We start from the raw sequence: 16,290 nt of genomic DNA on the forward strand, positions 1-16,290 counted from the left end.
TGTGAGGACTAGGGGAATTACAGACCTCACATAATGCTTGTCATGTTACTAACCTTTCTTATCCTCTCTTCCTGCCTCCTCTTGGCTGCCTTTCTTCCCCTGCGGCCCCTCCCAGAGCTATAAGCGAGCAATTGGTGAGGTTAGTGAGAGGGACTGCTGTGGGAGCCCTCTCGTTCTCTGCCTGGGTCTCCACTGACACCCTTGGCACTTCCTCTGCCCAAACCCCACTGCTTCCCCTCACACTGCTCCTTTACTGCAGGATTTTGTGTTGCTAAAAGAACGAACCCTGGACGAGGCCCCTCGGCCTCCCAAAAAAGCCATGGATTATTCTTCATCCAGTGAGGAGGTAGAGAGCAGCGAAGATGATGAGGAAGAAGGCGATGGCGAGCCATCAGAAGGGAGCAGAGACACTCCTGGGGGCCGGTATGGGTTGTCCCAAGGCAGGGTCTCCCTCATCAGAGGACAAGAAGAGAAGGGATGCAGGGAAAGAAGGAGTAGAGCTATAGTGGGTATGAGGGAGCAGGATGGGGTTCTAGCTTCCTTCTTCCGCTATTCTGTCAGTTATAGGGGCTCTTTCAAGGCTGCCTCCTCATCAGCCTTCCCTGAGGGCTACCCAGGGAACATGTAACTCATTGAAGGCTTTTGAAGAGACTGAAAGCCCAAGTCTCTCTCTGCCTGTCAGTCTGCTTCCTGTGGCATTGTATGGCAGGCAAGACTGGACACCCCACCTTCATCTCTCCCACAGTAGTGATGGAGACACGGACAGCGTCAGCACCATGGTGGTTCATGATGTTGAAGAGATAACCGGCACTCAGCCGCCATATGGGGGCGGCACCATGGTGGTTCAACGTGTGAGTGGGTCTCCTTGCCCTTTCCTATAATTGTAGCATCCCACCCACAGCCCTGCCCTGACTCTTCTCTGTGTTCTACAGACTCCAGAAGAAGAACGAAACCTGCTGCTTGCTGACAGCAATGGCTATACAAACCTGCCAGATGTGGTCCAGCCCAGCCACTCACCTACTGAGAACAGCAAAGGTCAAAGCCCTCCTTCAAAGGATGGAAGCAGTGATGTAAGTGAGCTGGAGCAGGTCCATGGGGTAAGGAAAGAACCCTGGGAGTGGGCAAAAGAATCAGGGGTGCTGGGAGCACCTGTGGTAGGTAGGATGAAGGCATCATGAGCTGCTCAGTGGGGACCTGGGGTCTGGGAGCCCTAAGGAGGTAGAGCCATGGCCACACTTGTTTCCTGACTGCTGTCTCTCCTCCACAGTACCAGTCTCGTGGGCTGGTAAAGGCCCCTGGGAAGAGCTCATTCACCATGTTTGTGGATCTAGGGATCTACCAGCCTGGAGGGAGTGGGGATACCATCCCTATCACAGGTAAGGACCAGGGGATGGATCTGCCTTGAGGCTGGGGTCCAGGGCTAGCCCGGAGGAGGGAAGCACTAGTACCTTTGAGGGTGTAGCTTTATGAAATGAAGGCATAAGGTTAAAGAGATGGTTTAGCAGTTAAGAGCACTGACTCCTCTTGCATCAGACCCAGGTTTGGTTACCAGCACCCACATAGTACTAATGACCATCCATAGCTCCAGTTCCAGGGTATCCACCACCCTCTGCTGACCTCTGTAGGCATTGCACGACATGGTGCACTTACATACATGCAGGCAATACACTTATACACATAAAAAGAAAAATTTTTTCTAAAATGCAGGCCGGGTATGGTGGTGCATGCCTTTAATCCCAGCATTTGGGAGGCAGAGGCAGGTGGATCTCTGTGAGTTTGAGGCTAGCCTGGTCTACATAGCGAGTTCCAGGCTAGCTGGGGCTACAGGGGACCCTGTCTCAAAACCACCAAAAAAAAAAAAATTGCAGGTATGGGACTGGAGAGATGACTCAATGGTAAGAGCGTTTGCTGCTCTTCCAGAGGACCTGAGTTTTCTTCCTCCTAACACCCACATCAAGCAGTTCACAAACCCCAGTAACTCCAGCTTTAGGGGATCTGATGCCATCTTCTGGCTTCCACAGGCACTGAAATATGTCATCACTGTGCCCCCCCAACACATAAATAAAAAATAAAGTTTTTTTTTATAAGTACAAGCATAGACGGGCCTCTTCTTTGGGTCTTAGCTCCTGCCCTAGCACAGATGCAAGGGAGGTTGTGAGACCCTGGAGGGGCAAGCACACAGAGAGTCTAAGGAACCTGGGCAAAAGTTGAACTGATGAGTGGCAAAGCTAGGACTTGAGCCAGGCCTCGAGACCAAGGCGCTCTCATTTCTTCCATGCACCCCTGTTCTAAACTCTTTCCTTCCCTTCTGAGTATTTTGAGATGCCAAGACTAGATGCAGAGATATGCGGGTAAAAACACACTGAGAAAGCTGCAGCCCACACTCCCTCCTCCTCTTCCTGGCAGCCCTAGTGGGTGGAGAGGGTGGTCGGCTCGATCAGCTACAGTTTGACGTGAGGAAGGGATCTGTGGTCAACGTGAATCCCACCAACACCCGGGCTCACAGTGAAACTCCCGAGATTCGGAAGTACAAGAAGCGATTCAATTCGGAGATCCTCTGTGCAGCCCTCTGGGGTAAGCCAGGGCTGAGAAGGCTGAAAAATCTGGGCACAGCTCCCATGCTCCTGGTCAGGGGAGGGCCTGGATCTGCCTCTGACCTGCTCAAGGGTTCCTATTGCAGGGGTCAACCTCCTGGTGGGCACAGAGAATGGACTGATGTTGCTAGACCGGAGTGGGCAAGGCAAAGTGTATGGACTCATTGGGCGGCGGCGCTTCCAGCAGATGGATGTGCTGGAAGGGCTCAACTTGCTTATCACCATCTCAGGTATGTATATGGTGTTTGGGGGTACTCATCTCTGGCTTTGTCATCTTCAGCTTGGGAGGAGGGTAACCTTGGTCCAGGAAGCAGAAGGTAGGGGACACACTTTGTCTCCCTTTGTGGTATGCAGACAGCATTGGAGGCAGCAGCTGGGCCTTTGATGAGGACGGGCGTGTGTGTATGTATATGTGTGTGTGTGTGTGTGTGTGGTATGTCCATCCCTCAGGGAAAAGGAACAAACTTCGGGTATATTACCTGTCCTGGCTTCGCAACAAGATTCTGCACAATGACCCAGAAGTAGAGAAGAAACAGGGCTGGACCACTGTGGGAGACATGGAAGGCTGCGGCCACTACCGCGTTGGTGAGGATGTCACAACACTGGCCAGGGAGAAAGGAGGTCTGGGCTAAATACTGGGAGATCCTCCCCAAAACCTGAGACTTGGTCTGGAGTTGGGGTGGTATGGTGACAAGCCTAGGGAAGGGATCTGAAGCCTGACCAAGTCCTTGCATCCCTTATCTTTCCTGCTCCCAGTGAAATATGAGCGTATTAAGTTCCTGGTCATTGCCCTGAAGAACTCCGTGGAGGTGTATGCCTGGGCCCCTAAACCCTACCACAAATTCATGGCCTTCAAGGTAATCCCAGCCTCAGCACCTGTGCATTCCAAGGTTCTGCTCCTCCACCTGCCTTTGCTGAGCCTTCTCTCCTCCACAGTCCTTTGCTGACCTCCCTCACCGCCCTCTGCTGGTGGACCTGACAGTAGAGGAGGGACAGCGGCTCAAGGTCATCTATGGCTCCAGTGCTGGCTTCCATGCTGTGGATGTTGACTCTGGGAACAGCTACGACATCTACATCCCTGTGCACGTGAGCTTGGCAGAGCTGTGGGGAGAGTGGAACCAGCCTATTCTGGACATCAGACATGGAGAACCCAGCCCACCTTCTTCTCCCCAGATCCAGAGCCAGATCACGCCCCATGCTATCATCTTCCTCCCCAACACCGATGGCATGGAGATGCTGCTGTGCTATGAGGACGAGGGCGTCTATGTCAACACATATGGGCGGATCATTAAGGATGTAGTGCTACAGTGGGGAGAGATGCCCACCTCTGTGGGTGAGTGGGGGGCCACTCTCCAAGCTGCTTGCCCCAAAGTGGGCCAGGACCACAGCCTCCTCATAGCCCCTCTGCCACCTTCTCCCCACAGCCTACATCTGTTCCAACCAGATAATGGGCTGGGGTGAGAAAGCCATTGAGATCCGCTCTGTGGAGACAGGCCACCTGGATGGGGTCTTCATGCACAAACGAGCCCAAAGGCTCAAGTTCCTGTGTGAGCGGAATGATAAGGTGAGGGGCTCTTTCTCCACCAAAGAAGCTAAGCCCATGTCCTGGGGAAGGGTCTAGGGGAAGGGATGATTCTGCTGTCTTCCTGACCACCGCCTCTCTGGAAGCAGTGTGCAGTCACAGCCTCCACCCTCCTTCTTCTTGGGTTCTGAGACCCCTTCTGCTGCCTTCAACCTAAGGATCTAGTAGCTCGCCTTTGCCTTTCATTGGGGACAGAGGAGGACCCTGAGTCCATTCTATGGTTTCCTAGTTCTTCCCACTCCCAGTTAATTGAGGCTCCCCACTTCATACTTTAGCTCTTGGTGATGTCATTTCCTACCTCACCCAGGTGTTTTTTGCCTCAGTCCGCTCTGGGGGCAGCAGCCAAGTTTACTTCATGACTCTGAACCGAAACTGCATCATGAACTGGTGACGGGGCCCTGGCCTAGGGCTGCCCCCACATGGACCCAGCTCTCTCCCCAAAGCCAGACTTCCCAGGCCGCCCCTATTTCCCTTCCTTGGGCTTTTGCTTTTACTGGTTTGATTCACTGGAGCCTGCTGGGAACGTGACCTCTGATCCCTGAAGCTTTTGTGATCACGTGACCATCCTTTTCCCCCAACATATTCTCCTCAGAACTGTGCCTGTCCCCAACTTCTGGGGAATGACACAGTTTCCCTTTACCAGGAATTGAGTGGGACTTGCCCCTCCCCCTTTCTCCACTTAAGAGGAGAGTGCTTGGGGCTTGGACCCCTTACCCCATTGCTGCTGACTGAGCAGGGCCCTAGACCCCTTTATTTGCACGTCAGGGGAGCCGGCTCCCCCCTTGAATGTACCAGACTCTGGGGGGGTTCGCTGGGCCCTGGGTTCTAGGGGGTCACCAGCCACTCCAGGGGCAGGGACCATCTCATTTTCTGAAAGCACTTTAATGATTCCCCTTCCCCCCAATCCCAGGGAATGAAGGGGATACCCCACAGCCAAAACATTCCTCCCTGTCCAGCCCCTATCTCGTCTAGCCTCTCCCTTTCCCTAGAGGAGGGTGAGAGCTCTAAGCTCTCACCGTCTGCATCCCCTTTGCTTGCATCTGTATATAGTGTGAGCAGCAAGTAGCCCTTTATCCTTCCCTATCCCTCCTCAATGTAGTGGCCTTGGATATCCCCGTTTGTTAATAAAGACAGTTCAACCAGCTCCCACCATTTTGGGCTCCTACCATTTATGTTTTCTCTCACAATTCTGTGTGCTGGCCAGGGGGACCTTTGAGAGTTGAGATAGAGAGGGCAGGGGAAGGGTATTGGAATCTGTGTTAAGTCTCATGAGGATAAAGTGGGATGGATGGTGCTGGACCAGGAAACCTAGAAGTCATGACTGAGTGGAAATCCGTGTCATCCTCTGTCCTAAACCTCTGGGACACCTTCACTGACAGTATATAGTCCCCACCCATTCCAGCAGGGCCAGCTGACTTGGCTTCTGTTTTCATGTGTATAGGTCCTGCGAAGGGACCCCTAATTGGCTGTCAACTAGACATTTGTTCAGCCTAGAATAATGGGCTGGGCCAGAAAAAGCCGTAAGGTCAGCAAGACTGAACCAAAGGCAAGCTTTGCTTCCCAGAGGGTTGGCATCAAGAGCCTGTCCAAACCAGCCACCTACTTCTGCTGACCCTGAGTAAGGGCCAGACCTACCACATGGCCACACAACAATCCAAAGTTCACAAGACAGATTTATTGTCAGCAGTGGGAAGGGAACAACAGAATAGCAGCTGCCTGTGTTCTCAAAATCTTATTTCTTGCTTTGGGGGTAGGGGTGGCTGAATGGGTACAGGCACAGGCTCAAGGTTGGATACACGGTGGGTAGGGGAGTTGAGGCACTTGGTTGAAGTAACCCCCAAGGAAGATGAAGCTGGAACCAACACTGAAGAGCACCAGGGCAGCACAAAAGCAGATGTTGTCAAGGGCCTTCCCCATACGCACCCAGTCAGACACTTCCTGTGGAAGGTAGGATACAAACCCCAGTCCCTAAAGAGACAGCTGCAAAAGCTAAGCACAGGTCGTGGTGAGGGGCCTAACCCACCTCTCCAGTGGCTTCCTGGTCACGTGTGCTCTCGACCACAAAGTTCACAGCATCCACACAGGAGCGGATTTCAGGGGCTGCAGCACCTAGGCTCTGGCAGAGGGGAGCTGGCAGGGCCATACCAAGGGCTAGGTCATTAAGAGCGTACCCAATTGCAAAGTGCTCACCTTTGGCCCACTAAGAGCAGCGCTCACCAGTCCAGGCTCCATGCCGGTGCCTCTGCCCCTCAAACACGAGCTCGCTCCGCGGCTTTTTCAGAATGAGCTCCTCCGCGCGGAGCAGAATGCCCACCGAGGAAGCCCGCCTTGCTGGTGCGGCCCGCGGAGCTTCTGGGGGCGGACTCGAGCCCAGGAGGCGTGGCAGCAACTCTAAAAAGACCTGCGGCCGGGCAGGGATCAGTGCCAAGCCCACCTGCCACCCCTGGACGTTCCTCTCCCCGCCCAGCGCTTACATGGCGCAGCCTCGGTGATGCGGCATGAGTAGTGGGTGTCCGCAAAGACACGTTGAGCACAATGACGCAATTCATGACAATGAGCGTGGCAACCACCATGACGAAAATAAGATACCTGAGAATCCAGAATGCATAATGTCACAGCACCTTGCCTCTGACGTCACCATTCCCACACTGCCCCATCCAGACAAGGCACCCGCAGGCCTCTGACCTCACAAACACACGTGCGCCAGCGGAGTTACTTCCTTTATCTACCTCTCCCGGACGCCAGTGGCGTCCCTGGCCCTTCTGCACCTCTTACCATCTGTTGCAGCCATGAAGGGGACCCCCAGGAGCTTGGACACCCTGCTCTGGGTCTATCACTTCCACAGCTCCACCGAGGTGAGGGTATGAAAACGGCCCACCCAAGGTCTCCAGTGTCTCCTGCTGTGACCCTTTCTTTGTGACTCCTGCTTCTCCAGGTGGCCCTTCAGCCCCCCACTTCTATCTTCCCTGGAACTTGCTCTGGCCGCAGCCCACGAATATCTGGTGCAAAGATTTGGAGAGCTGAAGTTCTAGGAGCCCCAGGGATCCAATAAGCCAGCCGGCCGGAAGGCCACCCTAGGGCTGGTGCTTAGAGAAGCTGCGGCCAGCATCATAAGCTTCGGAGCCAACTTGTTAGAGGTGTGGCTCTAAGATCTCAGCCCTGTGGCTGCAGCAGGAAGTGCGACGACTGGACAGCAGCGACAGCAGTCCCAGCCTAGCCCCCAACGCTGGGGATCTGGGTAGAGCACTGGCCCGGATAGCCCTGGCCGCTGGGCAGGGGGCTCGGCAAGCTGGAGCTGCAGCACGTGCCAGATCCTGATCCAGGGGGCGTGGCTGTGCCTGCGTGGTCGAGGTTTGCAGGGGTCCACCTCATCCCTGCAACAAGCCCTGCACCAGCTGGGCCTTGGAATCCCTGGGGACCCGGTGAGTTCACCATAAGAGACTTGATACAGGCCAGATGTGGCAGGACTGAGGAGAAACTATGGCTTCCAGCAGTGGCGAGGAGACCAAGGAACCGGACAATCCATCAGTGCCCCAGCCCCATTCCGCGTCCGAATAAATACCAGGACAGTACCAGACAGCCAGTGCTCCTCCAAAGTTCCCTGGCTTTGGCCTCGCCCCCACCCCGACCCCGGCTCCGCTCCGCCCTCCACATTGGCCCGCATCTCTGGTTGGATGCACTTTGAGGTTACCTGCCCAGCAGCGGCACGCTCAGAGAAGTCTCTGGAATTTTCTGGGCAATTAAGAACAAGAAGACGGTCTGGGCGAGCAGGACGTTGATAGAGACGGTGCATTTCTGACCCCCGGCTAGAGGAAGCACCCGGTGAGAGGGGGCCCTGACCCGCCGGGAGCGAGTCCTGGTTTAGGTTTGGGGGTCACGCCTTACCCTGTGCGGGCAGAAAGTAAGCAAGCAGCACCAGGCCCGAAATGAGCACACAGGGCACGATGATGTTAATGACATAAAAGAGCGGCTTGCGGCGGATGATGAGTGTATAGATGATGTCAGTTTCTCTCGGGCTGTCTGCTGAGCCTCCTTCGTAGCGGCGAATCTCGCCTGGGCAGAAGTCAATGGCCCACTCTCCATTTTCTGTAAGTTGCAGTGAGCCAGCTGGAGGTTAGGACCCAGGGCTCCTCTCAGGCCGCACACCTAATCGCAGAACCCTGAAACTCCAAGCCCAGTAGGAGGAGGCAGGGTGGACCAGGGTAGACTGCACCAGGCCATGGCTGTGAGGATAGGGGCAGCGTGAGCAGAAAAGGGCATTCCTGGTGAGGGTATGAAAAATCACAGGGGAGGAGAACCCAGTGTGACAACTGAGACTGATTTCAGTCCCACTCCGAAAGTCCCCTCTTTGGACCTCGTCTGGAAAAGGGTTTTTGAGGATGGGATTTTCACCAGTGAATGCTTCCGTGTCAATGTCGATGTTGTTGATGGGCTTGCCATCGTCATCCACTGCAAAGACGAACTCCACCTCTTCAGCAGTGTAGGATTGAGAGCTGTCGGGCAGGGCCAGGCTCCACTCCAGAAGCTGGGACCTACCTCTGGTCCCACCCTGGAAGCTTGGATCTGGCCAAGTAATAAGGCCCCATGCTCTCTCACATCCCACCTCCATACCTGTTTGCACCCCTACTACTTTTTAGGGTTATGTCTTGTGACAGGGTCTCATTATGTTTCCCAAGGAACCCCTGGGCTCAAGTGATTCTTACACCTCAGACTCCCAAGTAGCTGGGACTAACCTACAAGCGGGCAGCAGGAAGCCTGAGCACACCCCTGCTTCAAACCCAGCTTGTTTCCTGCCCCATCCCAATGCCTCACTCTACCTTCTGCACAAAGTTCCACCCCAGAGAACCCCCCACACCTGCTCCTTCATGTCTGCACCCCTAACCCCAACCCCTCTCACAATTCCCCCCCTTCAGAGTAACTCTTCCAACCGGAAAATGAGAGAGCAGTTCTGCCAGTCAAAGGGGAAGTAAGCGACCTCCACTGCACAGGTGCTGCGGTAGATGGCAGGGGGCAACCAGCTCACATAGCCTCCCTCGTAGACCAGAACGTTGCATTCGTAAGCCACGCCAAACTGCCCATCAATACTGTGAAAACCAAGCTTTTCAAAGGTCTTGCACCCCTGCCCTGACAAATCCCCCCCGCCAAAACTGGCTTCCTCGAGGCTTAGCTTCTTGGCCAATCCTCACTTGTTCTCTAGCACAATCTCTGGCAGCCACACAAGTTCTGAAGGGACCCGCAGGACTTCTGCGCCTGCAAAGTCGTTCTTGCTGAAGTTGAGCCGGTAATCATGCCAGTCCTAAGAAATAGGGGACAGAAGAATGTGTCAGCTCCATCTCCCACCCAGCGCTACCCAGAGAAAGTCTGAAGAAAGGAGTCAGCTGGGCAAGACCTCACACTGCTCCCAGATTTGACTCACAATTCCAATCCAGACATTGGTTGTGAGAGTCTCCTCCTTTTCGTTCTGCACAGAGAAATGGGATGACTGAGGCTGGGAGTCTGGGCCAGAAGTAAGGGCTTGGGCTCAGGATGGGGGGGCATCTTACCAGTGAGATGAGGTTGGTTAGGGTGACCTTGAGGCTGATGGTGACCGTGTCCTCTGGCCTCCTAACTGGCCGGCAGTCTCGGTCATAATTATCAAAGAGATGGTGATAAAGGTTGAGCTCCTCGTTCTTCCCCTCATCCAGGCCTGCGACAGGTCAAGAAGGAGAGTCACTGGACAGGAAGAGGTAGATGGGAAGGCTGCTTCTCTCTGCCCCCCAGGTCTGCACAGGCTTCCTGTGCATCTGTCTGTGTCTGTCTCCTAAACCAGCAGTATAACAGCTGGGGACCAAATGCTGTCTCAGTTTACCCTTGGTCTGTCTTTACACTTATCCCTTCATGTTGAGATATGGGTCCACTTGGCTCCCCTAACCCCTGTCCCCTACCAAGGAGCCCCAAGAGAAGCAGGCCACTAAGCAGAGCCCTCGCCATCCTGCTGTCTGGCTCTCGGGGTTATTCTGAGCTTGGGCAGGCTTGGAGGAGGCAAGCCAAGGTGCCTGTGTGGGAAGGAGGAGGGTGTTAGTTCCGGGCTGGGCTAGGGGACTGTCACCTAATCCTCTACCCCTGCTACAGCTGGGGACATTCTAGCTGCTTCCAGAGGCAGCTGGCCCATCCTGTGTCCCCTGCTCCACCCATCCCAGTGTGCTTTGCCTGGTTTCCAGCCAGTGCTGTAGCCACAGACCTGATCGAGAGAGGAGCAGGTTGCTAGCCACAAGCCTGCAGCAAGGGCTGGAGACCCTGCTTTCAACATGCACTGGTATCCTCTTTGTGAGCTGCTCTGTAGAGGTGACTCTGTTTGATCAATGCATGTGGGGATGTAAACACCCCTTGCCTCCCATACTCCTCTGTGTGGAACACTTGCATACATACATACAACCATGGCATACATGGAATACATACAACCACGGCAAGAGTCACTACGATGAATGCAGCTATTTATTCAAATATTAGTGGGCACCTAGACAGTACTCCCATAAGGCCCCAGATGTTATAATCATAGAGGTTAATAAATGCTCCTAGGACCTTTCCATAGAGAGATTCACAAACAGAGATGGACATGAGATCTGTGAAGGAGCTATGGAAGCTATCAGCAGGATGGATCAGCTAGCTCCACACAGATCTGTCCTAAGAACACAGACTTCCCATGAGCTTGCAATGGATAGGAACATGCTGGAGCAGTGTCCAAGGCCAGGGCAGTGCTGGAGACTGGCGAGGCCCCACCCTGCCATCTGTCCTGTGCTCCCCTCTCTACTGACCAGCCTGCTGTTCCCTGACTCTGCATCAACTTTCTCCTGTACAGTTCTGTCTCCTCACAGCACTGCATCATTCACCATGGTCTTGGCCCCAAACTGACCCCTTGGCTTCTCTCAGAAAATATAGCCAATTAAGCTGTGGTTTCCATCACCACCTGCCTGATGCCATGAAGGCCAGAGGTACAGGTACCAGAGAGAAATTGTCCCATCTAACCCAAGGGGAACCCAGTTCCAAACCCATGTTCACAAAACAAAACAAAGACATGAATGTGAGCTGGAGAGATGGCTCAGCAGGTAAAGGTGCTTTCAGCCAAACTTGATAACCTGAATTCAATCCCCTAGAGCCACATGGTAGAAGAAGAGAACTCTTGCAAACAAGTTGTCTTCTGATCTACATGCAAACACATACACACAAGGATATTAAAAATTTTTTAAGACATGAATGTGGGAAAGGAATTTGGATGGAAGGATGGTTAATGGAAGTGGAAGGGAGATAAGAGAGGATGGGGTGAGAATAATTCAAATGCATTATATGCATGTATGAACTGTCAGAGAGCAACTTTGATTTTTTAAAAAGTATGAAAAAAAGACTATTGCTGAGCATGGCTGCATATGCCTTTAGTCCCAGCACTCCGGAGGCAGAGGCTAGCGGATCTCTGTGAGTTCGAGGCCAATCTGGTCTACAGGGAGACCCTGTCTCAAAAAGACCAAAAAAAAAAAAAAAAGAAATCCCAGCACTCTGGAGGTAGAAGCTGGACCATGAGTTCAGTGCTAGCCTGGGCTACATAATGAGATCCCTGTCTCAAAAACTGAAAGATGCTTTTATTTCTGTGTCTGTGTGTGTGTGTGTGTGTGTGTGTGTGTGTGTGTGTACACCATGTATGTGGGGGTGCTAGACAGGACAGAAGGCATTGGACACCCCCCCCAGAGGTAGTTGTGAGCCACTCAGTGTGGGTACTGGGAACCAAACTCATGCCTTCTGGAAGAACAGCAAGTGTTCTTAACTGCTGAGCCATCTGAGTTCCTCAAAAAATTAACACCCCCCCCCATGTCGGTTGTGGAGAGTGCGAGGTCTTTGGCCCCTCGCCGGCGCCGCTTTGCACCCCCCCCGCCCCCCGCTGTGGCTAGGCCTGTGTATTCCGACTTCATCCAGGGGGACGGTTGGGGTAAGGGTGAGGTCAACAGAGAGCAGGGGTGCGGTGAGCCAGGGCGCTGTCGGAGCCCAGGAGCAGCCGGTTGCTCCCGCGGTACGGAGACGGCTCGCCGGTGCTGCCCGATAAGCGCAAGGGCCTCTTCCCGGCGGCTGCGGCCCGCCACGCGCGGCTCGCCGGTGGCAGGTCCAGGTCCTCTCTATTCTCTGCTCGCTGCTGTTCGGCGGCCTCCTTGCTTTCCTCCTCGACATCACCTACCTGATCATTAAAGAACTGCATGCAGAAAATTAGAAAAATGAAGATGATGTAGACACTGGACTGTTAGGATTCTGGACTCTGCTTATAATCTCCCTCACTGCTGGATTCCCCTGTTGCAGCTTTTCTTGGACAGTGACGACAGTGACTTATTTTGAGGTTTTTTTTTTTTTTTTTTTTTTTCAATTTTTTTGAGACAGGGTCTCCCTGTAGCACCAGCTGTCCTGGAACTCAATATGTAGACCAGGCTGGCCTTGAACTCACAGAGATCCGCCTGCCTCTGCCTCCCGAGTGCTGGAATTAAAGGCCTGCGCCACCACGACCGGCTTATTTTGAGTCTTTTGAACCAGGAATGTTTCCTCCTACTCCTCTTTCACCTAACAGGTTCAAGGTCTCCCTGTAGCCACAGCTGCCCTGGAACTTGCTATGGAGACCAGGCTGGTCTCCATCTCAGAGAGATCTGTGAGCCTTTCTGCCTCCTGAGTGCTGGGATTAAAGGCGTATGCCACTACACCAGGTTCTTTTTTATTATTTTAAAAATGGTAATTGGGAACACAGTGTACATATGCTTTTGTATAATAAAATTCATAAATGTCCTTGGTTTATTAAAAAAATTAAAAATTTAAAAAATTATCCCATCTTCCAAATGTGTGAGTGTGGAGGCCTATGGCTGGCCGGAGCTCCAGCACCTTCCCCGCCTCCCCTCCCCCACAGCCTGTTTCCCACATACTGACTTTTCTGAACACCCTGTTCTCACTGCTGTAACAGAAATTCAGGCTGACCTGCCCAGGAGAATTGAAACTTGAAGTCTTGTTTCTGAAAGTGACTGTGGCTGGGGCCCTTCAAAATTCAACCTAGTGTCTGGTATTCTCTGGTTTACACTCTCCCTTTGGTGTGACTATCCATTCTCCAAATGATGGGCCAGATCCTCAGTTCAACTACCACCACATGCTTTACACACACATTACACACTACATTGTATGAAATACAACAATGGCCAAAGCTGCTCTTGGATCACTAGCCTGCCTATAGGAGAGCTGTTCAGGGATGTAGGTATAAGTCCTCATCTCCTGATTGCCAGACACGTGTATCGAAGCCTGTTCCAGACATCGGTGGTCACGTTTGACAGACAGAACTTTGTAGAGTTCCTGACTGAGGCTGAACCTTATGAGTGAAGACAATGTTCAGAAAAGTGAATCCCACAGGTCCTTCAGAGTCAGTACATCAGAAATTTTTCCCCTGGAGGAGTGTTCAGGAGACCACCTATCACTCATCCCTTACCCTACCCAAGTGAATGTTGGGAGCAGAGCAGGAATAGGTTGGGGAGTCAGGCTTGTGAGCCAGGCTTGGGGTTTGTATTTGTGTAATGAAAATTCCAGTTTCTCTCGTTGGCTGACTTACAAGCTAGACCCAGAGAACTCTGCTCCACAGGAAGCCACTCCCTTCACCAACTGCTCTTGGCTAGCAACTCAGAACAGCTGAGCTGCCCCAACGTCATGGCTGCCAGGCGGCTGCTTCCTAACTATACAAGGCCCTCTGAGGGGTACTAACCCCCAGCTCGCCACAGGAGGGCTCCCTCTGCATTTGATAGAGAACTGTGGCTCTTTCCTAAGCGGGGAAGTGGGTTAACTGAGCAAAGCTAGGGAGTACCCAGCAGACACTAATTGCTGCACTGTTTTCCTCACTGGGACCCCAGCTGACAGCAGAAACCTGCTGGTTGGTTGTGTTCAAGACTCTTAGTACAGAGCCTGGCACACTGCAGATGCTTGATAATTATCTAGTGGACAAATAAACATGGGACTAAATGAGGGAATAAGTGCTTTATCTGCCAGTACCCTCCTTTTAATGAGAACTGTTCTCTCCAAAGACATGCCTAGAGGATCTGCTAGCCACTTAGACAACACTCTGGTCAGAAGTGATTGGTCCCAGGGAGGATACCTGACCCAAGCCAGGTCAAAGAGTCCTTCCCTGAGAATTCTGTCGAGCAGGAGCTCAAGAAAGTGCTTTCTGCTACCAAAGAAGTGAAATTTAAGTACGTTAAGCTGTGTTTGTTCCTTTTTTTGCAGCATGAGAATGCAGCTCATACAAAAAGACATTCCAAGCCTTGGGCCCAGAGATTCCCGAGGCCTAGTCTGCCTGTTTTCCTATAGGCTGGTTTCCCCACACTTCCTTTTGGGCTCTGAATGAGCTATCTCAGCATCTTTCTAATAATTCCCCTTCATTAGAATTTTTAGGCCCAGTGGTAGAGTGCTCGCCTAGGACATCTGAGACCCTGGGTTCAGCAATGAAAAAATATTAGGATCTTTTATCATTTTTGTGATACTGGGGCTTGAACTTGGGGTCTTATTCATGCAAGGCAAGTGCTCTGCCACTGAGCTATAGTCCCAGGTCTGAGAATTAGGATTTTTTAAAAAAATACTTTATTTTTGTTTTATGTGTATGCATGTATTGCCTACATGTATGTAAGCGCACTCATGTGACGCAATGCCTGCGGAGAACAGAAAGAGGCTGTCGGATCCCCTGGAACTGGAGTTACAGACAGTTGTTATCTGCCATGTGGGTGCTGGGTTTCGAACCCGGGTCTTCTGCAAGAACAGTCAGTGTTCTTAACCACTGAGCCATCACTCCAGCCCCAGAATTAGGATTTTTTTTAAGACAGGGTCTCACTATATAGCTCTGGCTGGCTTAGAACTTCCTATGTAGACCAGGCTGTCCTCAAACTCACACAGATACATGTACCTCTGCCTCCGCAGAGTCAGGAGGAAAGGTGTCACCATACCTCAATAGAATTAGTATTGTGTTTTTTTATAACAAACATATACATGTACTTATTTTTAATACATATATTTTGAAGTTATGCAGGTACACATAAATGTCAGAAATGTTTGGAACCAGGTGAGGAGGCTGCACACCTGCACTTGGGCGGCAGAAGCAAGCAGATGTTTGTGAGATAGAAGCCAGGCTAGTCTACATAGACCACAATAGGGCAGCTGAAATTTCAGCTCCAGGGGATCTGACACCTATGGTCTCCTTGGGCACCTGCACACAAGTTCACGACCCACACACAGACACACACACACACACACACACACACACATTTAAAAAACAAAAATCTCTTTAAATTTCAAAAACATGATAGGGAAAGAAGACTGACTTTCAAAAGAGCAGATACTCTGCTATTCCACTTACAGGGCATTCTAGAGCAAGCAGAGTTGCTTTGTTAAAAATCAGATCACCATGGGAGGGTGCCAAAGGGGAGGAGGGAAGGGGGTATAAAGATGATTTTATGTATGAAATACACAAAACTTCAATAAAAATTAAAAACAAGGAAAAAGGAAAGCTAACTGAGCATGAGCCAGAAAACAACCCAGTAAGCAGCGTTCCTCCATGGTTTCTATTTCAGTACCCTCTGGACTTCCTACCCTGACTTCCCTCAGTGATAGACTGTGACCTGGAAATGTAAGCCAAATAAACCCTTTCCTCCCCCTCAAAAAAAATCAGATCACCTTGGTGGTGCACGACTATAATCCCAACACCTCGGAATCTGAGGCAGGAGGATCATGAATTTGAGCACAGCCTGAGCTATAAAGAGTTTGAGGCAAGCCTGGATTATATATAGAGACTATCTCAGACAGACAGAGACAGAGAGCAAGAGGTGTGAGATGTGTGTGTGTAGGAACAGAAGGGATTCAAGAAGCAATTATAAAATGAAAAAAGTATTCTATCAATATTTAATAGTATTTATACTATTTGTATTAAAAATAAATGGAAATGTTGGTGCTGGAGAGATGGGTCAGCAGTTAAGAGCACTGGCTGCTTTTGCAGAAGACTCAGGTTCAGTTCCCAGCACCCACGTGGCAGCTAACAACCATCTGATGCCCTCTTCTGGCTTCTGTGGGCATTGCACAACATGGGTG

General features: G+C 51.8%; 3 protein-coding genes and 1 pseudogene across 13 annotated transcripts in view; 3 read left to right on the forward strand and 1 right to left on the reverse strand.

Annotated features, from left to right (window-relative positions):
• Mink1 (misshapen like kinase 1) overlaps window positions 1–5,328 on the forward strand; it is a 57,654-nt gene extending 52,326 nt beyond the window's left edge. For 4 of the 11 annotated variants that reach the window (XM_008855905.3, XM_008855904.3, XM_008855909.3 and 1 more), the window contains 13 exons: window positions 116–139; window positions 260–423; window positions 746–851; window positions 933–1,070; window positions 1,268–1,376; window positions 2,407–2,574; window positions 2,681–2,824; window positions 3,045–3,179; window positions 3,351–3,451; window positions 3,531–3,680; window positions 3,768–3,927; window positions 4,019–4,158; window positions 4,484–5,328. In XM_008855905.3, the coding sequence (XP_008854127.1) occupies window positions 116–139; window positions 260–423; window positions 746–851; window positions 933–1,070; window positions 1,268–1,376; window positions 2,407–2,574; window positions 2,681–2,824; window positions 3,045–3,179; window positions 3,351–3,451; window positions 3,531–3,680; window positions 3,768–3,927; window positions 4,019–4,158; window positions 4,484–4,567 (1,623 nt within the window). In that variant the 3' untranslated portion in view covers window positions 4,568–5,328. The remainder of the gene's footprint in view (window positions 1–115; window positions 140–259; window positions 424–745; window positions 852–932; window positions 1,071–1,267; window positions 1,377–2,406; window positions 2,575–2,680; window positions 2,825–3,044; window positions 3,180–3,350; window positions 3,452–3,530; window positions 3,681–3,767; window positions 3,928–4,018; window positions 4,159–4,483) is intronic. The other 7 variants (XM_008855913.2, XM_008855911.3, XM_017795030.2 and 4 more) reach the window with 6 other exon arrangements.
• Window positions 5,329–5,863: 535 nt separating this feature from the next.
• Window positions 5,864–10,146, reverse strand: Chrne (cholinergic receptor nicotinic epsilon subunit). Its single transcript, XM_008855917.2, has 12 exons — window positions 10,101–10,146; window positions 9,720–9,862; window positions 9,593–9,637; window positions 9,363–9,472; window positions 9,105–9,260; window positions 8,569–8,669; window positions 8,062–8,262; window positions 7,868–7,982; window positions 6,651–6,765; window positions 6,394–6,577; window positions 6,200–6,306; window positions 5,864–6,114 (listed from the first exon to the last, which is right to left on the reverse strand). Exons 1-12 carry the CDS (start codon window positions 10,144–10,146, stop codon window positions 5,959–5,961), a joined length of 1,479 nt encoding a protein of 492 aa, XP_008854139.1. The 3' UTR covers window positions 5,864–5,958.
• Window positions 6,966–7,911, forward strand: CUNH17orf107 (chromosome unknown C17orf107 homolog). Its single transcript, XM_008855958.2, is given in 4 exon segments — window positions 6,966–7,066; window positions 7,124–7,313; window positions 7,315–7,483; window positions 7,486–7,911. Coding segments are annotated over 4 exon segments (588 nt in total). The 3' UTR covers window positions 7,614–7,911.
• A 1,869-nt stretch (window positions 10,147–12,015) lies between the features above and the next one.
• LOC115068051 lies at window positions 12,016–12,776 on the forward strand (annotated as a pseudogene).
• Window positions 12,777–16,290: the final 3,514 nt, after the last annotated feature.

The sequence above is a fragment of the Nannospalax galili genome, unplaced genomic scaffold (assembly GCF_000622305.1).
Source record: "Nannospalax galili isolate Female #2095 unplaced genomic scaffold, S.galili_v1.0 scaffold146, whole genome shotgun sequence".
NCBI classification, from domain to species: domain Eukaryota; kingdom Metazoa; phylum Chordata; class Mammalia; order Rodentia; family Spalacidae; genus Nannospalax; species Nannospalax galili.